The following is a 25,361-nucleotide window of genomic DNA, read 5'->3' as shown; positions in this document are numbered from 1 at the left end:
TTTAACCTATCTATATTCATTTGCCATCAGACTCGCAGTGGTGGTCTGTGTGTTTACATCAATATGGAATGGTACAAGAACTCTGTGCTGGTTTCCAGATACTGCTCATCGCTAGTGGAGTTTGTGACTGTTAGATGCAGACCATTTTATTTACCATGGGACTTCACTACTGTCCTTATAGTCGGTGTCTACATTCTTCCCAGCGCTAGTGCTAAGGAGGCGCGCTGTGAACTGTATGGAGCTATTAGCAAACTGCAGAACACACACCCTGATGGACTGTTTATTGTCGCTGGAGATTTTAACCACGCGAACCTTAAGTCAGTGCTCCCTAAATTCCATCAGTATGTGGACTTTGCAACGAGAGGGGAGAACACGTTGGACCTTGTTTACACAAACATCCCTGACGTGTAGCGGGCGGAGCCCACCCCCACCTCGGTTACTCAGACCACATCTCTGTTATGCTAATCCCAGCATATAGACCGCTTGTCAGGTGCTCCAGACCAGCTCAGAAGCAGGTGAAAACCTGGCCAGCAGGAGCCATCTCTGCTCTTCAAGACTGCTCTGAGCACACTGACTGGCACATGTTCAGGGAGGCTGCAACCGATGGCGACTCTACCAACTTAGAGGAGTACACGGTATCAGTGACGAGCTACATCAGCAAGTGCATTGATGACGTCCCTGTGGCCAAGACCATCACTACACGCTCCAAACAGAAGCCATGGATGACCGCGGAGGTGCGTGCGCTGCTGAGGACCTGTGACTCCGCCTTCAGAGCAGACAACAAGGCAGACCTAACAACAGTGAGGGCCAAACTGTCCCGGGCCATCAGAGAGGCAAAGCGTGCACATGCCCAGCGAATCCACAGCCACTTCCAGGACAGCGGTGACATGCAGTGCATGTGGAAGAGCATTCAGGACATCACCAACTACAGGACAACATCACCTGACTGTGTGGGTGATACTCCCTCCCAGATGTGTTGAACAACTTCTATGCTCATTTTGAGGTGAACATGACGTGGCGGCGAGGAAGACCACCCCTCCTCCAAATGACCAGGTGCTGTGTCTTACCGTGGCAGATGTGAGGAGAACCCTCTGCAGGGTCAACCCACAGAAGGCTGCTGGACCAGACAATACCCCTGGCAGAGTGCTTAGAGGATGTGCAGAACAGCTAGCAGATATTCTCACTGACCTCTTCAACATCTCCCTGAGCAGTGCAGTCGTTCCTACATGCTTCAAGGCCGCCACCATCGACCCCATGCCGAAGAAGTCTTCAGTGTCCTGCCTCAACGACTACCGTCCCATTGCACTCACATACATCATCATGAAATGTTTCGAGAGGCTCGTCATGAGGCTAATCAAGACTCTGCTGCCCCCCCACTGGACCCCCTGCAGTTCGTGTACCGCCCCAACCGTTCAACAGACGATGGCATCACCATCACCCTCCACTTGGCCCTAACCCACCTGGACTAAAAAGACGTTCGAATGCCGTTCATAGACTTCAGTTCAGCATTCAACACAATCATTCCTCAGAAACTGATTGGAAAGCTGAGCCTACTGGGCCTGACACCTCCCTCTGCAACTGGATCCTAGACTTCCTGATTGGGAGACCTCAGTCATTCTGGATCGGAAGCAGCATCTCCAACACCATCACACTGAGCACGGGGGCCCCCCAGGGCTGTGTGCGCTGTCCACTGCTGTTCACTCTGCTGACCCACGACTGTGCTGCAACACACAGCTCGAGCCACATCATCCAGTTCGCCAATGACACGACCGTGGTGGGTCTCATCATCAAGAACGACGAGTCAGCATACAGAGAGGAGGTGCAGCGGCTAACGGACTGGTGCAGAGCCAACAACTTGTCTCTGAATGTGAACAAAACAAAAGAGATGGTTGTTGACTTTAGGAGGACACGGAGCGACCACTCTCCGCTGAACATTGACGACTCCTCCATAGAGATCGTTAAGTGCACCAAATTTCTTGGTGTTCACCTGGCGGAGAATCTCACCTGGTCCCTCAACACTAGTTCCAGAGCAAAGAAAGCCCAGCAGCGTTCTCTACTTTCTGCGAAGGCTGAGAAAAGTCCATCTCCCACCCCCATCCTCACCACATTCTACAGAGGTTGTATTGAGAGCATCCTGAGCAGCTGCATCACTGCCTGGTTCAGAAATTGCACCATCTCAGATTGCAAGATCCTGCAGCGGATAGTGAGGTCAGCTGAGAAGATTATCGGGGTCTCTCTTCCCACCATTACAGACATTTACACCACACGTTGCATCCGTAAAGCAAACAGCATTATGAAGGACCCCACACACCCCTCATACAAACTCTTCCCCCTCCTGCCATCTGGAAAAAGGCACCGAAGCATTCGGGCTCTCACAACCAGACTATTTAGCAGTTTCTTCCCCCAAGCCATCAGACTGCTCAATACCCAGAGCCTGGCTTGACACCAACCTACTGCCCTCTACTGTGCCTATTGTCTTGGTTATTATTTATTGTACTGCCCTGCACTGTTTTGTGCACTTTTGTAGTCCTGGGTAGGTCTGTAGTCTAGTGTAGTTTTTGTGTTGTTTTAAGTATTTCAGTGTAGTTTTTGTATTGTTTCATGTAGCACCATGGTCCTGAAAAACATTGTCTCATTTTTACTGTGTACTGTACCAGCAGTTATGAGCGAAATGACAATAAAAAGTGACTTGACTTGACCATTGTTTAGGTCCAGGATAGTGCATGACTATGGCTGCAGAGGTTCTCAGATTGCAAATCATTAAGGCATCTGTTAGTCTTGCGAGACCATGGATCTGCGCCTGGGAAGTTTTCACCCTCCAGGGCGCAGGCCTGTGCAAGGTTGTATGGAAGACCAGCAGTTGCCCATGCTGCAATTCTCCCCTCTCCACGACACCAATGTTGTCCAAGGGAAGGGCATTAGGACCCATACAGCTTGGCACCAGTGTCGTCGCAGAACAATGTGTGATTAAGTGCCTTGCTCAAGGACACAACACATGTTGGGGCTCGAACTCACGACCTTCAGGCCGCTAGTCCAATGCCTTATCCACTTGGCCACGTGCAAATCATGCAGCTCTGTTTACCTCTGACTTCATTAACATTCCTGCTATTATTTAAATTGGTGTATAATGCACAGAAATGTGGCAACACACCTTTCAAGTTCTAGGCAAAATAATTTTACAAACAGAATAAAGCTCCATATTCTGTGATGAGAGCTTCAGTCGATTAAAGAAGAAAATTGCTGAAGACCCGGTGACCTCAAATTCCCATTTTCCAAAATAGTTATTGCTTGGTTGAAAATTGAGATTTTCAATACCAGTCAATTATGGAGATAATTATTTTACCAACTTTAAAATATGAAGAAATTAATGAATATCACATTCAATCTAATTCTCATTTCTAAATATTACCTGTCAATATCAAAATTATGCTAGTATTTTTATTAAGAGTAATGTTCCATCTTTCCCATGACTTCAGCTTGTCCTAATAAAAAAGGACTGTTTGATATTTCATTTGCAAATTACTGGTAATAATTTTATAGGGTAGCATATTCAAAAACACACGTAATTGATTCTTTCACTTGATCTTAAGTTGGTTGCATTATATTTCCATTACGAGTTGCGGTTTGCTATTAAGATGCTAAGTGATAATCGACTCGGGTCTGCATGGATTTGTGCCTTTGATTTCTACAAATGTAAGAGTTAACAATAAGAAAAGTAGCCTATGTGGGGTGATTACTTCATGACTAATAGATACATTGGTATTCTGTTAGAATCTTCACTGTTGATTAGTGGAATACAGATGAGGATAGTGTGTTTCTTAGTATTAAAGATGACATTCACACAAGGTTGCTTTTTCTCAAGCACACATTATCCTATCAGATAAATTTAATACATGGATTTACAAAATCTAGGCGATTGTTTTGGCCATCATTGAGGTTTATTTGCCTAGAAATGTGCCTCTGATTACTGCCTTAAACACGCATTGTGAACGTATTTAGTAAAATTCCGATAATGCAACATCTACAGGACTTTGGACGAGCAGATTTACTGTATTATTGGATATTACTCCTATTACCCATTCTTGCAGCTGCCTGTAAGGAGTTGTATGTTTTCACTATGATGGTGTGGGTTTCCTCCCACAGTCCAAAGATGTACCAGTTCGTAACTTAATGGATCATTTGCAAATTGTCCTGTAATTAGGCTAGAATTAAATTGAGGGATTACAGGGCGGCGAGGCTTGAAGGGTATATTTTCTGCTTTATCTAAGTAAAAAAATAACTAAAAATAATTAAAATAAAATAAAACATACTGTATTTATTTCTGCAAACACGAGGAAGTCTGCAGATGCTGGAATTTCAAGCAACACACATAAAAGTTGCTGGTGAACGCAGCAGGCCAGGCAGCATCTCTAGGAAGAGGTGAAGTCAACGTTTCAGGCCGAGACCTTTCGTCAGGACTAACTGAAAGAAGAGCTAGTAAGAGATTTGAAAGCGGGAAGGGGAGGGGGAAATCCAAAATGATAGGAGAAGACAGGAGGGGGAGGGATGGAGCCAAGAGCTGGACAGTTGATTGGCAAAAGGGATATGAGATGATCATGGGACAGGAGGCCTAGGGAAAAAGAAAAGGGGGAGGGGGGGAAAGCCCAGAGCTTGGGCAAGGGGTATAGTGAGAGGGACAGAGGAGAAAAAGGAGAGAGAGAGAAAGAATGTGTGTACATAAATAAATAACGGATGGGGTATGAGGGGGAGGTGGGGCATTAGCGGAAGTCAATGTTCATGCCATCAGGTTGGAGGCTACCCAGACGAAATATAAGGTGTTCCTCCAACCTGAGTGTGGCTTCATCTTTACAGTAGAGGAGCCCATGGATAGACATATCAGAATGGGAATGGGACGTGGAATTAAAATGTGTGGCCCCTGGGAGATCCTGCTTTCTCTGGCGGACAGAGCGTAGGTGTTCAGTGAAATGATCTCCCAGTCTGCGTCGAGTCTCGCTAATATATAGAAGGCCACATCTGGAGCACCGGACACAGTATATCACCCCAGATGACCCACAGGTGAAGTGTCGCCTCACCTGGAAGGACTGTCTGGGGCCCTGAATGGTGGTAAGGGAGGAAGTGTAAGGGCATGTGTAGCACTTGTTCCGCTTACAAGGATAAGTGCCAGGAGGGAGATCGGTGGGGAGGGATGGGGGGGGGAACGAATGGACAAGGGCATCGCGTAGGGAGCGATCCCTGTGGAAAGCAGTGGGGGGGAGGGAAAGGTGCTTAGTGGTGGGATCCCGTTGGAGGTGGCGGAAGTTACGGAGAATAATATGTTGGACCCGGAGGCTGGTGGGGTGGTAGGTGAGGACCAGGGGAGCCCTATTCCTAGTGGGGTGGCGGGAGGATGGAGTGAGAGCAGATGTACGTGAAATGGGGGAGATGCATTTGAGAGCAGAGTTGATAGTGGAGGAAGGGAAGCCCCTTTCTTTAAAAAAGGAAGACATCTCCCTCGTCCTGGAATGAAAAGCCTCATCCTGAGAGCAGATGCGGCGGAGACGGAGGAATTGCGAGAAGGGGATGGCATTTTTGCAAGAGACAGGGTGAGAAGAGGAATAGTCCAGATAGCTGTGAGAGTCAGTAGGCTTATAGTAAACATCAGTGGATAAGCTGTCTGCAGAGATCAAGACAGAAAGATCTAGAAAGGGGAGGGAGGTGTCGCAAATGGACCAGGTAAACTTGAGGGCAGGGTGAAAGTTGGAGGCAAAGTTAATGAAGTCAACGAGCTCAACATGCGTGCAGGAAGCAGCGCCAATGCAGTCGTCGATGTAGCGAAGGGAAAGTGGGGGACAGATACCAGTATAGGTTTGGAACATAGATTGTTCCACAAAGCCAACAAAAAGGCAGGCATAGCTAGGACCCATACGGGTGCCCATAGCTACACCTTTAGTTTGGAGGAAGTGGGAGGAGCCAAAGGAGAAACTATTAAGAGTAAGGACTAATTCCGTTAGACAGAGCAGAGTGGTGGTAGAGGGGAACTGGTTAGGTCTGGAATCCATAAAGAAGTGGAGAGCTTTGAGACCTTCCTGATGGGGGATGGAAGTATATAGGGACTGGACATCCATGGTGAAAATAAAGCGGTGGGGGCCAGGGAACTTAAAATCATCGAAAAGTTTAAGAGCGTGAGAAGTGTCATGAACATAGGTCGGAAGGGATTGAACAAGGGGGGATAAAACCGTGTCGAGGTATGCAGAAATGAGTTCGGTGGGGCAGGAGCAAGCTGAGACAATAGGTCTACCAGGACAGGCAGGTTTGTGGATCTTGGGTAGGAGGTAGAAATGGGAAGTGCGAGGTGTGGAAACTATAAGGTTGGTAGCAGTGGATGGGAGATCCCCTGAGCGGATAAAGTCAGTGATGATGTGGGGGACAATGGCCTGGTGCTCCTTAGTGGGGTCACGATTGAGGGGTAAATAAGAGGAGGTATCCGCGAGTTGTCGCTGTGCCTCGGCAAGGTAGAGGTCAGTACGCCAGACTACAACAGCACCCCCCTAATCGGCGGGTTTTATAGTAAGGTTAAGATTAGTGCGGAATTATTTATTTCACTTTTTTAAGCATGCTACAAGGTGGTATAATAAATTTTCCTGTGAACTTAGTGAATTTAAAAGGAGTGGCAAACTGAAACCTAATAAGTTTAAAGAAGGTGTGTTGGGAAAAAAGACTAGGTGAATTTTAGCTTGTAAACTTAATTCCCCTACTACCTTCAGGAAAGTGAGTCATCATTCTGAAAAGATCTCCCCAAGCAGTTACCAAGACTTACAGAGGCAAGGGGAAAATTCAAATGAGGTGGGATTTTCACTTTCCACTTTATTCTACTACTTTTACCTACTGAATATTGAAAGGCCTGGATAGCGTGGACATGGAGAAGGATGCTTACAATAGTGGCAGAGTCCAGGACCAGAGGGCAAAGCCTCAGAAGAAAATGACATCCTTTAGGGCAGAGATGAGGAGGAATTTCTTTTGCCAGCAGGTAGCGATTGTGTGAAGTTCATTGCACAGACGGCTATAGAGGCCAAGTCATTTGGTATACTTAAAAGGAAGGTTGATAGGTTCTTGATTAATAACCATGTCAAAAATTACATAGTGAAGGTAGGAGAATCGGGTTGAGGGAATAATAAATCAATCATGATTGAATAGCGGACCAGATGTGACAAGCCAAGTGGCCTAATTCTGCTCAACACCTTGTGGTCTGGAATTGGTTTATTATTTTCACATGTTCTGAGATACAGTGAAAAGCTTTCCTTGCCTACTGTCCATACGGATCCCGTTACACAGTGCATTGAGATAAAACAATAACAATGCAGAATAAAGTGTAACCGCTACCCATAACATGCAGTGCAGGGAAACAATAAGGTTCGAGATCATAACAAGGTAAGCTGTGGGGACTCGAGGCCAATTTATCAGTGAAAATTGTTCAATAAATGGCTTGATTGACACCTATGTAAAGCGAGCCCAAAGAGCAGGATGAAGAAGGGAACATGATTACTGCATGTAGATTACATTAGCCTTAAGAAAAAAGGATGTGAAGGGAACTCCAGGGAATTAATTAACATAATACAGACAGTGCAAAAAATTTTTGTGATAATACAATTCCATTGCATTTCATTTTCAAACTGTATACAATGTAGTATTTTATGTTTTATAAGTTATTTACAGGTGTTCTACACATTTCCACTTTCAGAAAATAAAGAACTGTACACTGTGAAGTTACATTATGGTATCACATTATTGTCTGCATGAGTGATAGTATAGAAGCATTGGTTTTGGCTAAATCACTCATCGAATTATCTGGCATCGTTTCCTTTATGTTTGCTAATATTCCTAGAAATGATTGTTATCAAAGTTCATAGAATGGCTTTTATATCCTATTTGCAAAATTAAAGGAAAATGTGCAGATATGTGTAATTATATAGACATTTGTGTGAAAATAGTAATTACCTTTCAGAATTGTAAAGTATATGTATCAAACTGTGATACAGTGTGACTTTCTTGATATCCAGTCAGAGGCAAGGAATTTGCACAATTCCAAGTGTTTGTTGGAAATTGGGTGAATGTAGAACTGAGCAATTATGCACACTTTTCTGGATCCTCCAGTATTTCGTGTGTGTTGCTCTGAAAGCCTTAACAGTTATCAGAAAAAAATAACTCTTCATTCTTTGATGCAACTTCTGCTCTTCCTAGCACTTTCTTTTAAGTGCAAAACTCACTCGATTGACAATGATAATGCAATGATCAAAATTCAGCTGCAGTTAGTGTTCAACCTCACTGATTTTAAAAACTGCAGCTCTTTATGTACTGAGAGAATATTTGTGTTTATTTTCTCTCATTTCCCTGAAGCAGTGCTGGTTAAAGGGTCAGCACTTAAATTGTGATCTTGAGTTGGACTCAGTAGGGAAATGCAAAGAAGAGGGGAAGTTGAGCCCAGATTGGAGGGGCACACACATTCCTTGTTGAAATTTCCAGATCCATAAAAGAGGTAATACTGAAAGGACTATGGGACTGCATTTGCTGCTGCACTCCTTTTAAGAACAATTAGGTTGTTCAGTGCCAAAACACACATCCAGTAAATGAAATTGGAGTACAGCCTATATCACAGGATACAATCATGAGGAACATCAATTCGCCCTCCCTCCCTCCCTTCCCTCCTGATCTTTTTCAATGTAGTGACTTGTATATTTTTACATTAAATATAGGATTAAATATTGTTAATGTTTTAATTTCAGTTAGTTAAAATTGTCCTAGTAATCTACAAAGAATGAGCTAGTATAGTGAAACATTGCTTAATAAATGAAGGTCAGGTGAGTAATGCCTCCACAAGCCGTCGCTACCAAGCTTCATGGAATGAAGTTTCCTGCAGTGTCATGTCTTTTGTGTGGCTTGATTGACAGTCCTCCTTCTAGGAGCCTCCAAGGCTTGGAGAAATACAGCAGGGTTTTGGCCTTATCTTTAGTTCACTTGTCTTCATCATTTAAATCTATCTGACAGCTGTGAGATGGAATTCTATAGAGCTATTACTCCTGCATTAAATTATTCAAAGCTCAGCTAAGGGACTGGAGAAAGGACTCTTGTGTTTTAGCTTGCTTTGCTATTTGGGTTTTGGTTTAGGTTTTGAGGTGGCAGTGAAAGTTAATTTTAAATTGCTTCTTATTTGGTGACTTAACTTGATTTCACTTATTTTTTGTTTCCATCAATAAATGCAATTAAAACTTCAGCCTTTTCAGCTTTCCACTACATGAAACAATCCATCTATTTCTATCAGCTGGCATCAACCCTACAGAATCGTAATTGTCTTTTGTCTTTCTCAATACAATTGCTTAGACATTGGATGGCTTTGTCTGGGGGAAAAATCAATGTTGTGCTACTTTCAGCTTTACCTAGACAGAATTGTGATAGTGGTCACTTTCACATGAACTCTCAGTAATTATGAAATAAGAGACGGCAATTTAGACCATTTGATCTTACGTGTCAAGGGCACATAAAATAATATCACTGTCTTGTACAAAACCTAATTATGAACATACAAACGTAAGTGAGAGCTCAAAGCTCCAAATTTCATGGAATAATCTCTCTCGAACTTGGAGCACATCAGGCTAGATTGTTAATTTGCTCATTATTTAAAGGGACGCTTGGACATTAGGAGACCAGACTAGGTGGCTTCAGCACTCATGCAGGCTCCTCAGACAGCTAGAAGTCCACAGTTTGTTTTGCAACCAGCAATGAACATTTTCTCCAGCGATTAACTACTGAGATGTTCATTAACTGTGTGCCTTAGTAATGGCTAGGAGGTCATCGTTGTAGAGCACAGAAATAGGCCCTTTGGTCCCAGATGCCCAGCCAAGCTAATCATGTTTCCCCAGTCAGGGATATGGGAAACAGAAAGACCTGCAGATGAACAATTTAAAAACTAGAAGATCACAGTAACAAAAGCCTCACCTAATTATAATAGGACAGAGACACTACTAAAAATAAATAACTAATATTTTTAAAACAATTAATAGATTTCCAAATGATGAAATTCAACATTTAATAAAACAAGGTGCCTGGACATGAAACACTTGACAAAACTGACTAACTTGGAATATTATCAACATTTTGTTTTATTGCAGATTTCCAACATCTGCAGTATGAGTATTCTATTTGTAGAAAATTTATCTGAATGAAATATAAAATCCTCTGTCTGGTTACGACAGTGCTTCCTAAACTGGAAGCCAACATGGGAGAGAGAGTAGGAAACATGCTTAAATGTAGTTGAACGCAGGTAGAATTAACTGAGATGAATTGAATTGTGTGTGGTGTAAATTGTATCATGGAACTAAAGAGCTATATAGCACAGAAACAGACGCCTCATATCAACTCATTGCTGTTGATCAATTACTCAACTGACTTCATACCATTCACCTGGGTTTGCTCACTTCCCTCTTAACCTTTCCTACTATATAACTGTCCTGATGCTTTTTAGATGCCATAATTGTACATAATTGTATCCACCTCAACAACCATCTGGTAATGTATCCTATATATTCACCGCTAACCCCCCCCCCAACCCCAGGAGAAACTCCCCAGGTTCTTTTGAAATCCTTCCCCCCTCACTTCATACGTATGCCATCAGGTTTTGGACTCACAACTTTGGTTATTCACCTTATTTATGCTCTTTGTGATTTACAAACCTCTTAAGATCAGGTGATGAAAGAATGCTATAGGATATGCTACACAGAATTGAATGAAGATGCTAAATCTTCAGTACAGTAAAAGTTCTTGGATCTATGTCTTGCCACATAATGCAGTATTTATTTCAATTACCATTTGATGTCTTACAATACAGCAGTTATTTAGGAAGATATTTGTGATTGTAATCTCATTATTTTGTTGAACTGCCTTGGAAAATATTACTCATTTTTCTCACAGCAGAAATTTTGTGGAAAGGCTTACTTTGATGATTATGTGGAATTATAACTCATCAGTGAGCTGAAATTAATGCAAAATAAAAAGCTAGGTGATTTTACAGACTGGTACAAAGACTTGTACAAATGCACGCTGTAATATATAAAGCAATAACATGCTCTTCCAGGAGCTAGTTGAAAACAATTAAATGGCTGTTAACATATATATATTAACTTGTATTGTTATATCCAAACTAAAGCCACTGTTTTACCTATCATTGACAAACATGAGCAATTTAAAAGATGATTGCACTAATTACCGTATATGCTGAAAGGAATAAAGGTGCACAAGTTCTCAGACCCTTGAGGTTGTGATATCTCAGTGCAGATTGGCATTAAGAAAGGCTGCATATCTAACCCTTCTCAATCTTCCTTCCCTCATCTGTATCAAGCTTCCTGCTGCAGTGAAGCTGATCTACAGAAACCATACAACATATTCATTAGTCTGCTGCGTGTATGCGCTGAGCTCCAAGTCATCACTGATGCATACAGGAAAATGGGCCTCATCCAGAACACCATCCACAAAGCAAAACCCTATCAACCTACCTATACAGTACAACACACACAAAATGCTTGAGGAACTCAACAAATCAGGCAGCATCTATAGAAATGAATAAACTGTTGAGGTTTTGGGCCAAGACCCTGCTTCAGGACTGAGAAAGAAATGTAAAGACTTCAAAATAAAAAGGTGGGGGGGGGGGGAGGGAAAGGACAATAGCTGGAAGGGGATAAGGGGATTGGTGAAGCCAGGAGGATGGAAAAGGTCAAGGGCTGGAATAGAAGGAACCCTGCTAGGAGAGGAGGGTGGACCACAGGAGAAAGGGAGGGAGGAGGGGACCCAGGGGAAGTATTATGCAGGTGAGAAGAAGTTGAAGGTCAGAGTGGGGAATAAAGGAATGAGGGAGCAAATCTGTTTACCAGAAGGAGAAATCGATATTCATACCATCAGGTTGGAGGCTACCAAGATGGCATATAAGGTGTTGCTCCTTCACCCTGAGGGTAGCCCCATCTTGGCACAAGAGGAGGCCATGGACCACCATGTTGGAGCAGGAATTCTTCGACCCATTGGGAAGTTCTGCTTTTGGTGGATGGAGCAGAGGTGCTCAACAAGGCAGTCCCCAATTTACTACAGGTTTTACCAAAGTAGAGGAGGCTGCATCGGGAGCACCGGGCATAATAGATAAACTTAGCTGACTCTCAGGTGAAGTGTTGCTTTTCCTAGAAGGACGTTTGGGGCCCTGAATGGAGGTGAGGGAGGAGGTGAATGGGCAGATGTAGAACTTGGGTTGCTTGCAGGGTTAAGTGCCAGGTGGAATGAATAGACAATGGAATTGTGGAGGGAGTGATTCCTGCAGAATGCGAGTGGGGGGGGGGATGTAAAGACATGTTTGGTGGTAGGATCCCTTTGGAGATGGTGGAAATTGCGGAGGGTGATGTGTTGGATGCAGAATCTCATGGGTGGTAGTTAAGGACAAGAGGGACTCTATCACAGTTAAGTTAAGGCAGCGGGAAGATGGGGTGAGTGATGATGTTTGGGAAATAGAGGAGACGGGGGTTAGGGCAGCATCAATGATGTGGGGAGGGAACCCCTATTCTTTGAAGGAGGAGGACACCTCTGATGTCCTGGAATGGAAAGCTGCATCCGGGGAACAGGTGTAGCAGAGGCGAAGGAACTAAGAAAAGAGAATAGCATTTTTGCAGGAGATAGGGTGTGAAGAGGTATAGTCAGAAGGGAATCAATAAGTTTATAAAAGCTGTCAGTTGATAGTTTGTCTCCAGAGATGGAGACAGAGATTGAGAAAAGGGAGGGAGGTGTCAGAGATGGACCAAGTGAATTTAAGGGCAGGATGAAAGTTAGAGACAAAGTTGATGAAATTGACGAGCTCAACACTTATGCATTGAAGCAGCACCAATGCAGTCATCAATGTATCAGGGGAAGAGTTGAGGAGAATTACCAGGGAAGGCTTCGAACATGGACTGTTCTGCATAGCCAACAAAGGGGCAGGCAGAGCTGGGGCCCGTGAGAATGCCCATGCCTACCCTTTGCGTTTGGAGAAAATGGGAGGAGCTGAAGGAAAAAAATTATTGAGGGTAAGGACCAGTTCTGCTAGATGGAGGAGGGTGTTGGTGGAGGGGAATTAGTTGGTTCTTTTGTCAAGGAAGAACCAACCAATTCCTATACAGTGCTACCTTGAAATAACAAAGGTCTGTGATTAGGGGACATTTGTCATATCATGGGAGCCAGCTCTCTACAGAGGTAAATATTGGGATAAGTTTATCATTACTTTTAATGCACAAGCACATTATTTGGCAATCTAAGGAAAAGACAGCCTTAAATTAAAACTTCAACACTTCACAAAGCAGTAGTCTCAGCCCTCCTACTCTTTTGAGATATGAACCAAAGAATGTACCTCGAAGCACCAGAGAGACAAAACCAACACACATTTAGCAAATATACTATCAGGGTAAGCCAACCAACGTTTGTATTTTCTCCCAGCCCAACATCTCCAGCACTATGGCTTTAATTACGTTGAGTTGTCTCTGCTCAGCAGACTACATGGTTTGCAGACCTGGCATCCGACTCCCAAAAAATCTTTACAAGCTCTAAACTGGCCAGAGTATATTAGATTACAGAAGAAATGACTCGAACAAGTCATCAAAACTTCCATAACAAGAGTAGCATTCCCATTAATTTGTGTAAATTCTTGGCTAATAATGGCTTAAAATACCAGCTCCTTCTTTGGCAATGAGAACCTCAGGTCCACTCATTGACAGTGCGGAGAAACCCACAGTAAATGTCAGAAGGGACACACCACCTCCTAAACTACAATCCCACCCATCCCCATGGATCCCACATTGTCTTTTTCAAGACCAGAGAAGCTAAAACTGTCATGTAAGAAAGTCATTCTCAATCCTAATTGATTATCTAAGAAAAATAAAATATTGTCTTCAATTCAAAGACACTTTATGTGAATTAACTTTGTTGATCCACATCACCATCTCTATACAGAAATTAAACAGTAGTTAGTTGAGTTGAGTTGTTCTCCAATCTTGGCAACTCACTTGCAAATATTTCGTCACTATGTGAGGAGACATCATCAGTGTGCTATTAATTGTGGCATGCCCGCCGAATACTTGGCCTTAATATACTTACCAATCAACTAAATGGTTGTCATTTTAGAAACTCAGTTGTGAGGTGGGGAGGAAATGCCATCGCTGATAGGTTGTGTGACAAATTTTGTGCATTATAGTGTGGTATTTTTCCCACAATTGCTCAAAAATAGTAATCAAGATCTTGTCTAATAGCTTGGTTCATTCTTTTGATCTGCAAAGTACTCTCCACAACATTGCTGCTGGCTTATGCACAACCAAGGTTCTATGTTGTGTACAGTTTTTCATTGATTCTATTGTATTTCAGCAACGTTGAAGAGAATACTTTGCCGACCAAAAGAGTGAACCAAGCTATTAGACAAGACCAATGTGGTCTACAAAATCCAATGCAGGAATTGCAGCAAATGTTACATTGGACAAATTGGGAGAAAGTTATCCATGAGGATCCACGAGCATCAACTGTCTGTAAAGTGGCATCCCTAGTCTCTACCAATGAAGATCAAGAGGGACACATTCAAAGTCATCGGGCAAGCAAACACGCAACACACAAGAGAATGCCTCAAAATGTGGTTTTCCATGAACAATTCGGTAAACAAGCATGTAGACGTCGATCCTATTTATGAGCCAATGCGAGCAACATTCCAGACTACAATGTATGAAGTTTACCACACAACAAATCAGTGACGAGACTCCCCCCCCCGCCACATCACAATTGAGTTTCTGAAATGACGACCAATCAGCTGATTGATAAGCAGATGAGGACAAAATTTCAGAGGACAAACCACAATTAATAGCACACTGATGGTGATGAGACATTTGCACATTGAATTGCCAAGATTGGAGAACAGCTCACATCAACCATCAACCACTCAAGCTACACATACTCCAAATTATTATAAGCAATGCTTTTTTTAAAATCTAAAATAAAAGTATTGCTAATCAGGGATAGTGTCACAGCTGCAGAAAAGGAGGAAGTCATGGAGGGATTATCTACTGAGTCAGTGTGAGTGAAAATCAGAAACAGGATGGGAGCAATTTGGGGGGGATTTTTTTTTTATAACCCCTCCCCAATAGTAACAGAGACATTGAGGAGCAGATAGGGTGGCAGATTCTACAACAGTGCAATAATAATAGGCTTATTGTGATGACTGATTTTAACTTTCCTAATAATGGCTGGCATCTCCTTAGAGCAAGGGGTTTGAATGGGGTAGAGTTTGTTAGATGTGTTTAGGAAGGTTTCCTGACACAATATGTAGATAATCCAACTCGAGGCTATACTTGATCTGGTATTGGGAAATGAACCTGGTTAGGTGTCAGATCTCTTGGTGGGAGAGCATTTTACAGGTAGTGATAACAACTCTATTTCCTTCACCATAGCACTGGAGAGGGATAGGAGTAGAGAATTTAGGAAAACATTTAATTGGGGTAGGGAGAAATATGATGGTATTAGACAGGAACTTGGGAGCATAAATTGGGAGTAGATGTTCTCAGGTAAATGCACAGCAGGGAACATATGCATGGCATTCTGCATAGGTATGTTCCATTGAGGCAGGGTAAAATAACCGTAGTGTACAAAGGATGTAGAAAATCTAGTCTATTAAATGCTTTTCATATGACAAGCCATTCAATCCTGGAATCATTTTCGTGAATCTTCTTTGAACCCTCTCCAGTTTCAATACATCCTTTCTAAGATAAGGAGCCCAAACCTGCTCACAATACTCCAAGTGAGGCCTCACTAGTGCTTTATAAAGCCTCAACATTACATCCTTGCTTTTATATTCTAGTCCTCTTGAAATGAATGCTAACAATACTTCATCCTCTTGGGATGTATATATCCTGTGTCTTCCGAATTGCTTCCAGAAATTCTAGCCATTGCTGCTCTGCCATCATCCCAGCCCAATGTTTTTTTCCTGTCAATACTGGCCAACTCCTGCCTCATGCCTCTGTAATTCCATTTACTCCACTGTAATGTGCTGCTCTGAGATTCATTATGAGACCATAAGTCCATAAGATATAGGAGCAGAATCAGGCATTTGGCCCATCGAGTCTGCTCCACCATTCAATCATGCTCTGATCCAATTCCTCCAGTTATCCTCACTCCCCTGCCTTCTCCCCATACCCTTCGATGCCCTGGCTAATCAAGAACCTATCTACCTCTGCCTTAAGAGCACCCAATGGCTTGGGCTTCACAGCCACATGTGGTAACAAATTCCACAGATTTACCAACCTCTGACTAAAGTAATTTCTCTGCATTTCTGTTCTAAAAGGACGTCCTTCAATCCTCAAGTTGTGCCCTCTTGTCCTAAACTCCCCTACCATGGGATATAACTTTGCCATATCTAATCTGTTCAGGCCTTTTAACAATTGGAATGCTTCAATAAAATCCCCCCTCATTCTCCTGAACTCCAGGGAATACAGCCCAATAGCTGCCAGACATTTCTTATACGGTAACCCTTCCATTCCTGGAATCATTCTTGTGAATCTTCTCTGAAACCTCTCCAATGTCAATATATCCTTTCCAAAATAAGGAGCCCAAAACTGCACACAATACTCCAAGTGTGGTCTCACGAGTGCCTTATAGAGCCTCAACATCACATCCCTGCTCTTATATTCTACACCTCCAGAAATGAATGCCAACATTGCATTCGCCTTCTGCACCACCAACTCAACCTGAAGGTTAACCTTTAGGGTATCCTGCACAAGGACTCCTAAGTCCCTTTGCATCTCTACATTTTGAATTCTCTCCCCATCTAAATGATAGTCTGCCCGTTTATTTCTTCCACCAAAGTGCATGACCATATACTTTCCAACATTGTATTTCATTTGCCACTTCTTTGCCCATTCCCCTAAACTATCTGAGACTTTCTGCAGCCTCTCTGTTTCCTCAACCCTACCCGCTCCTCCACCTATCTTTGTATCATCAGCAAATTTAGCCACAAATCCATTAATCCCATAGTCCAAGTCATTGACATACATTGTAAAAAGCAGCAGTCCCAACACCACCCCTGTGGAAATCCACTGGTAACCAGCTGCCAGCCAGAATAGGATCCCTTTATTCCCACTCTCTGTTTTCTGCTGATCAGCCAATGGTCCACCCATGCTAGTAACTCCCCTGTAATTCCATGGTCTCTTATCTTGCTAAGCAGCCTCATGTGCAGCACCTTGTCAAAGGCCTTCTGAAAATCCAAGTACACCACATCTACTGCATCTCCTTTGTTTTGTGTGCATTCACAGTAAATATGAAGAAATAAAATAGAATCATTGAAAAACTACGCACAACAAAGACGGACAACATGTGCAAAGACAACAAATAGTGTAAATAGAAAAAAAAAGTGATAAGTAATAAATATCAACAACATGACTTGTAGGATCCTTGAATGAGAATCCACAGTTTGTGGGATCAGTTCAGTATTGGGGTGAGTGAAGTTAACTCCTCTGGTTCAGGAGCCTGATGGTTGAGGGTTAATAACTGTTCCTGAACCTAGTGGTGTGAAACCTGAAGCTTCTGTACTTCCTTCCCGATGGGAGCAGTGAGAATATAACATTGTCTGGATGCTGGAGATCCTTGATGATGGATGCTGTCTTCCTGCAACAGCACTCCTTGTAGATGAGCTGAATGGTGGGGAGTACTTTAACCTGTGCTGGTCTGTATTGTACCCACTACTTTTATTAGGTTTTTCCATTCAAGAGCATTGGTGTTTCCATACCAGGCGACAGTGCAACCAGTCAAAATACTCTCTAGCATGCATCTTTAAGAAGTTTACCAAAGCTTTTGATGGCACACTGAACCTTTGCAAATTTCTAAGGAAGTAAAGGAGCTGCTGTGCCTTCTTTCTAATGGCACTTGTGTTCTGGACCTAGAACAGATCGTCTGACATGATAGCACAAAGGAATTTAAAGTTACTGACTCTCTTCACCTCTGATCCCTCTGAGGTCTGGCTCATGGACCTCTGGTTTCCTCCTCCTGTAGTCAATAATGAGCTCTTTGGTTTTGCTGACATTGAGTAAAATGTTATTATTGTACTTGCAGATTCATCACCACCTTTGATTCGGACAACAATAGTGGTGTTCACAGCAAACTTAAATATGGAATGGGAGCAATACTTAGCTTCACAGTCAGAAGTATGAAGCAAGTAGAGCAGGAGGCTAAGCACCCAGTGTTGTGGTGCACCTGTGCTGATGGTGACTATGGAGAAGATGTTGTTTCCAGTGCAAGCTAACTCAAATCTGCAAGTGAGGAACTCGCAGATCCAGTTGCACAAGGAGGCATAGAGACAAAGGTCTTGAAACTTATTGATTGGTTTTGAGGGGCGATGGTGTTGAATGCAGAGCTGTAGTCAATGAAGAGCATCCTGATGTATGCAACTTCACTGTCCAGATGTTCCAGAGTTGAGTGAACAGCCAAACAGTCAAATATATTAATGAGCTGGATGATGAGGTGGTAAATTGGATTAGTAAGTATGCAGATGATACTAAGATAGGTGGAGTTGTGGATAATGAAGTAGGTTTTCAAAGCTTGCAGAGAGATTTAGGCCAGTTAGAAGAGTGGACTGAAAGATGGCAGATGGAGTTTAATGCTGAAAAATGTGAGGTGCTACATTTTGGTAGGACTAATCAAAATAGGACGTACATGGTAAATGGTAGGGCATTGAAGCATGCAGTAGAACAGAGGGATCCAGGAATAATGGTGCATAGTTCCCTGAAGGTGGAATCTCATGTGTATAGGGTGGTGAAGAAAGCTTTTGGTATGCTGGCCTTTATTAATCAGAGCATTGAGTATAGGAGTTGGGATGTAATGTTGAAATTGTATAAGGCATTGGTAAGGCCAAATTTGGAGTATTGTGTACAGTTCTGATCACCGAATTATAGGAAAGATGTCAATAAAATTGAGAGAGTACAGAGGAGGTTTACTAAAATGTTGCCTGGGTTTCATCTCAAAAGGTTGAGAGGTGTTTAAAATTATGAGGGGGATTGATAGAGTTGACGTGGATAGGCTTTTTCCATTGAGAATAGGGGAGATTCAAACAAGAGGACATGAGTAGACAGTTCAAGAGCAAAAGTTTAGGGGTAACATGAGGGGGAACTTCTTTACTCAGAGAGGTAGCTGTGTGGAACGAGCTTCCAGCAGAAGTGGTTGAGGCAGGTTCGATGTTGTCGTTTAAAGTTAAATTGGACAGCTGTATGGACAGGGTTATGGGCTGAGTGCAGGTCGGTGGGACTAGGTGAGAGTAAGAGTCCAGCACGGACTAGAAGGGCCGAAATGGCCTGTTTCCTTGCTGTAATTGTTATATGTTTATATAGAATGGTATCTGATATTGAATTCTAGTATCTTGAATTTTACCAGTATTATAATCAATCTATTCCAGCTGTTGGTCCACATCAGTATGAAGAAATACCCGCAAGCATCAGTTATAAATTTACATACTAACCCCAAAATCTTTGCATATTAAAGCTACTTTCCTTCTGTATCTTGAGAAAGTATACTAAGTTTATATACTGCATTGAAAATTTGCTCTACCTTTATGGTATGAAAGCTTTTGATGTATTTCTAGGGGAGAAATTCTACCTGCCAACTGTAACATTTATACCTGCCAACACTTGTGGGAGTAATAGTGTCCCTTCTTCTAAAGATTGATATGAATAAATATATATTTTTATTGCTTGCATTTTATAGCTCATTTCCCATCTACTTAATGGTGAAAGTGCCTCATTGACTATGATTTTCACTATCATTATGCAAGTGAACAAAGCAACAAGTCTGAACAGTAAGCTCTAACAAATAACAAACACTTACTAACTTAATTCAGTTTTTTTTCATGGCACTGAGAGAGACAATAGCATTTGCCATAACCCTAGGCAAGTCTCTGACCTTTTTAAGTAAAATCATGTGAAATTTTAAAAACACATGTAAACTCAAATCAAAGGATATCCCAAAATGCAAATATGCCTCGGTCCCACCTAAAGTTTCATGTTAAAATATGATCTCTTCTTTAGGTCCAGAGATTAAAGTTACAACCAACTGAAACTGGAGTGTGGTCACTGAACCAAACTGAAGCTGACATGTTTTTTTCTTTCAGCAAGTGATCATTTTGCCTTGTCATTGGGAATATCAAATGCTAAGCTCATGGACTTTTTAAAATATAAGATAGCATTACAAAGAACAGAAGGAGTGGGCTACTAAGCCCTTGTTGCCTGCCCTGTCATTCATTAAGATTATGACTGATATTTATCCACAGTGTTCAAATTCCATATCTATTAATGCTCAAAACCGTCAGAGTAGCATTGCAAAAAGATGTAGAGTAATAACCTAGCGGAGAAGTTGATAATTTTTTTTTTAACTTAGACGTCTGAAATATAAAGAGAAAAAATCTAGAAATAATTGTGCAAAGAGAAGTAGATTTAATGTTCAAATCAAACGTCCTTCATCAGAACTTGGAGAACTCAAAAAGAAGATAAAAGTTCTAGAAATACTGTGGTGATCAGCCATATCTGGTCAGTAAAATCTTGGCTTCTCTGTGAAGTTCATTGTAGAAGGAAGTCACATCTGAAATTTTCACCTTTTTAAATTCGGACACCTACATTTCTAACTCAATTTAAAGTGGCCTTCCCATATTACACACTGCTACCTCCTAAATATTTGTGACACAATTCGTGAATCAATTGCCTTAATTTTATAGTGCAGAAATGTCATTCTGCTGCTCCTTCACTGTAAAACAAAACTTCTCTTGGTTTTGTGACTCATGACATTATGTAGTAAGTCCAGAACCTCCCATACAATATAATACATACTAATGATTCAGTGCTTTTAGTCTGTTGGTGACATATTTTTGCTAATAATTCAGATGGTACATAATAAATGACAATTTTGCCCTTCAGCACTTGGTCCCACAAGAGACTATTTAGTTTAGTAAACAGTGATAAAAGTAATTCATTCAAGCTGTTTGAAAAATTTCTCAAATCATAGCTAGTTGCCAACCAATGCTGATCACTCCACTCTCTCCAGCAACCCGTGTTTAATTTGCACCATTATGAATTCTTCTCAATTTACTCACAGACCACAGGGAGTTGAATCACCTCCGGTAAAGGACAAAATTCTAAAATTTCTGCCTGATCTCCCAGTTGATCAACATAACAAGAACCTAGAGAATGTGCAATGTGTAGGGCCTCTACCTTGTTTTGTTCACAACAATAATAAACCATGTCTGTCTATTTGCTTGAAGGGAGCTGAGAATAAAAAAAAATATGCAAGTAGCTGTTTAGTATGCTTTTTTAAGTTTGACAATGCAAGAGCTTGGGGGAAATTATTTTTTCCCCTGAGCCATTTTGCAATCAATCACAGGTCTAGAGCTGTATATGCAGCAGAGGTAGACTTCCTTTATTAAAACACAATAGGGAATATGGTAGTATTTTAACAGTAATCCGGTATATTTCATAGTCACTATCACTGATGCTACCTTTCTGATATATAGTTTAATCGGTGGTATTTAAGCCTCCCATTTAATGTGATAAATCATGAATTCAGACTGTTCAATGTAGAGATTACTCAGCAGCCACATGTGAGTCACAAAGGCTGTGGCCTAACCTTTGTCAAAAATAAGGGTGTGCCTTTGGGATAAAACTTGGATTTAAAAGGTCAGGATCCCTTCGTAGTGGTCTGCATGGGAACCAATGTCGTAGGTAGATCTACGAAGGATGCTCTGCAGAGGGAGGAAGTTAACAAGGGAACACCATCTGGTGATTCCCTCCAAGTTTCACATCATCCCGACTTGTTTATCTCTGGTTACTCATATTCTCTGTGTTCAAATCCTGGAGCTCCGTATGCCTCAATCACATGGGACTACCTTCAACAGAAGAACTGTAGTAGTCCAGAAACGTGGCTCACTGCCACTTTCTCGAGAATTAGGGATGGGTAGTAAATACTGGTCCTCCCAGTGATGCCAGGATATTATCTCTGGACTAGTCTCTGGGTAGTATACAAATGGCATAGTGTCAAGCAGCAGAGAGTTGAACATGTAGCTCAACAAAAGGTGTGGAGCTCTGACTAAACTAGTCCGGTAGCTAAGCTGTTATATTGTAATATTCCACAAAATTATCCCAGTGATCTAGATCAAGATCAGCTGCAATCCCATCTTTCTTTGTCCCTGGTTGTCAGTTGGTTAACTATTAAGAGTAGTGTATATATTATTAAATAGATAATTGGCATTGGGTTGATCTTCCCACTTCATAATCGGCAATTTATATTCAACCTACTAATATTAGACCTATGGTAGAGAATAATATTAAAATAATATCTTGCCTAAAATGTTGTTTTTCCTAATTGAAATTCTACTATCAACCAGCTTATATTAAAATAGAATTTTTTCTATTCTGTAACTTAAAACCTTGTAGAGAAGAAGGCCCAGTCCCTTTGGTAGAATACAGCATGTAAATGAGAAGTTCTTGAATAAATTTGTTTTACAACCTTTCACAAGAATAGGCACTTATAAAATATGTTTAACACAATGGTGTAGCATGTTGAATCACCAATGCAGCTTGGGAAAGAACTGCTTCATGCTGATTTACACAGGATGAAGCATCTCACTGAAAACTGTTCCTATTATCCTTCATGAACAAAGCTGGTCCATAAGTATCACTGAAGTCTCAGAATTCTCTCTAGATGATAGTCACATGCATATACTTAATACATCAGTGAGAAGAAGCTTCAGTTTAATGAAATAAATTCTTACACCAAAATATTGGATAAGATAATTCAAAGGCCAACATGTTCAAATGCACCAAAAACTTGCTTACCTGCTGTATATCCCACTTCAAATTCAGGCATATTTTATAAGAGTGTGGATTTGAATGCTCAGTAGATAGAAATGTTCATTTTAAATAGAAACTTAGTGAGAAACGGAACTGGAACTACTCATAGTTACGATTATGATCATCAAGCTATTATACCAAACATACCTTTAGATAAGAAACTGATGATCACAAAATGTGCTATTTTTTTGAAATATAAATTTATGATGGTATTGAAATGGGCTTCTCAAAGTCCAGTGAACCAAGAATGTTTACTTGGACTCTGCTTGTTGTTTAGTTGTCCTATTTGCTTCAGTTCTTCATGGCTGTAGGTGCTTTGATATTCCTCTTCATTTACTGCCATTCTAACATTGAACATTGTTGGAGGCTGTTGTTCTCAAATTTTAATCCTTTTGGCTCTTCCTTGCAGGAAATAAATACGCAAATATACCTGTGTGGTCTCACCTTGCATTCCTTCATTCTTTAAGGGCATTGAACTATTCATGCCAAAGGTTCCAGCAGAAAAAAGAGTCTATCATACAAGTGATACTGTTAGCTTAGCAAAAGGAACAGGATGTTTTTTGATGCTTTAATTGTAGTTTTATTAAATTCTTAATTGTTACCTTTAATTATAAATATGAGTTCCTTCCTAATCCCTCCTCCTTATCACCTCTCCCTTACTTACAGAATCTCCTTAAAGTTACCAATTTGCTTTTGTCACTTGCCCTCACATCTCAACAGTTCACGCTTGCCTGAGAATTTTATTATCCAGTACCATTTTTTCCTACTGTGCAATTCAATTTCTGTACAGATAAATGTTAATGTAAATTGTGAACTTGTCAGGTTGATTAGGGTGGCATGGTAGCTAGTGGTTAGCATAACGCTATCAAGTACCAGCAGGCAGGGTTCACTTCCCACCCACTGACTGTAAGGAGCTTGTCATTCTCCCCGTGACGGTATAGATTTCCTCTGGATGCTCCGGTTTCCTCCCACAGTCCACAGGCGTACCAGCTGGTTAGTTAGGTTTATTGGTTATTGTAAATTGTCCCATGATTAGGCTAGGATTAAATTGGGCGGCGTGGCTTGAAGGGAGGGAAGGGCCTATTCTGCACTGTATCTCAGTTAAATAGAGTAAAATAAAAAGCCTACAATTTGTGTTCTATTAACCTCCATTCCCCCAATGCATAATGGGCAGAAGACCTTTGGTGTGTAAATTTGTGTGTTAATTATGTGCCACTTCTGGGATTTTCAGAATATATGAGTGGCCCACATGGTTTGAAGTCTACTTATGCAGAGACAGACTTCCAACGTAATTGTAAAAACTTCTCTGCTCCTTAAATGAGTCTTTACCCACCTTTTAAAGTTCAGACCTTTTCAGTGATTCCAGCAATTGAACCAGACCCTGCCCCAGCCTGAGAATGACCTGATGCATCTTGTGCACTTCACATTGGTGAAACATACCATGGAAAGGGCTGAACTCTTGCAAGCCCTGTTCATTAAGGCACATAGATGGTGTCAGTACCCAAAGGCAAATATCTCCACCTTAATATTTGGTATTAAAAAAACCACTTGTAATAGGTAATCAGAAATTTGAATTCCTTCTAATATACCACCAAATTTATACATTTTATACAATCAGGAATTAGATTTCAAAAATGTAGCGTATTTTGTCTTTTTAGTTCCCTCCAAAAGAAATGACAATATATCACTTAAGAACAATATTAGAAACATTAAGTGCTTGCATTCCCATATTGTTTAATTGCTTTATGTTACGTCAGTATTTTTTGTTTAAAATTGCTGGTCATTATGTACTGTATATATTTTTCTGCTAAGTGAAAGTGTATAGCTTGTAATGCAGATAATGGGAATTATATTCTTATTTGAAGCTTACAAAAGCTAACAAAGGTCTTCTCGTTCAGTCTGTTCACAGTATTCCAAAGGAGTTTATGCCATTTTTGGCTTCTATGATAAGAGATCGGTGAACACGCTAACATCTTTCTGCGGAGCACTGCACACTTCCTTCATCACGCCAAGTTTTCCTACAGAAGGTGAAGTTCAGTTCGTTATTCAACTGAGGCCTCCACTACAAGGAGCACTATTAAGCCTTCTTACGCACTACAAGTGGGAAAGATTTGTCTATCTGTATGACACAGACAGAGGTGAGCTGAAATATGCAATGCAGCATTCTTTGAAATCCTACTTCTTCATGCCTCCTTAGGCTGTAATTTGCTAGGAAGTTTACTTATGTTTATGACTGTCAGTATGTCGATGCATCCAATGTCTTAATTTTGATAAAGTAATCCACCAAATATTTGTAAATGTTTTGGAAATAATTCTATTGTATCACTTGATAAAGTATTTTAATACCGATCTTCATTAAAAGCAGAACCATAGGTAGAGAAAAGGTAAGTCTTGAAATAAAATAAAGAAGTGAAAATATTAATTTTTTTTATCTACTCGATATTTCTGGTTGAGGATCATATGATTACA

The 25,361-nt window shown here is 41.3% G+C and overlaps 1 protein-coding gene across 7 annotated transcripts in view; it reads left to right on the top strand.

The window, feature by feature from the left end:
• gria3b (glutamate receptor, ionotropic, AMPA 3b) overlaps positions 1-25,361 on the top strand; it is a 390,090-nt gene that overhangs the window by 41,909 nt on the left and 322,820 nt on the right. For all 7 annotated transcript variants that reach the window (XR_010019539.1, XM_063060955.1, XM_063060956.1 and 4 more), the window contains exon 3: positions 24,791-25,030. Coding sequence is in view for 6 of the 7 variants with exons in the window: in XM_063060955.1 (XP_062917025.1) it covers positions 24,791-25,030 (240 nt within the window). In the remaining variant the exon portion in view is untranslated. The remainder of the gene's footprint in view (positions 1-24,790; positions 25,031-25,361) is intronic.

This window comes from Mobula hypostoma, chromosome 10 (genome assembly GCF_963921235.1).
Source record: "Mobula hypostoma chromosome 10, sMobHyp1.1, whole genome shotgun sequence".
Classification (NCBI taxonomy): domain Eukaryota; kingdom Metazoa; phylum Chordata; class Chondrichthyes; order Myliobatiformes; family Myliobatidae; genus Mobula; species Mobula hypostoma.
This window is presented reverse-complemented; position numbering and strand designations above follow the sequence as displayed.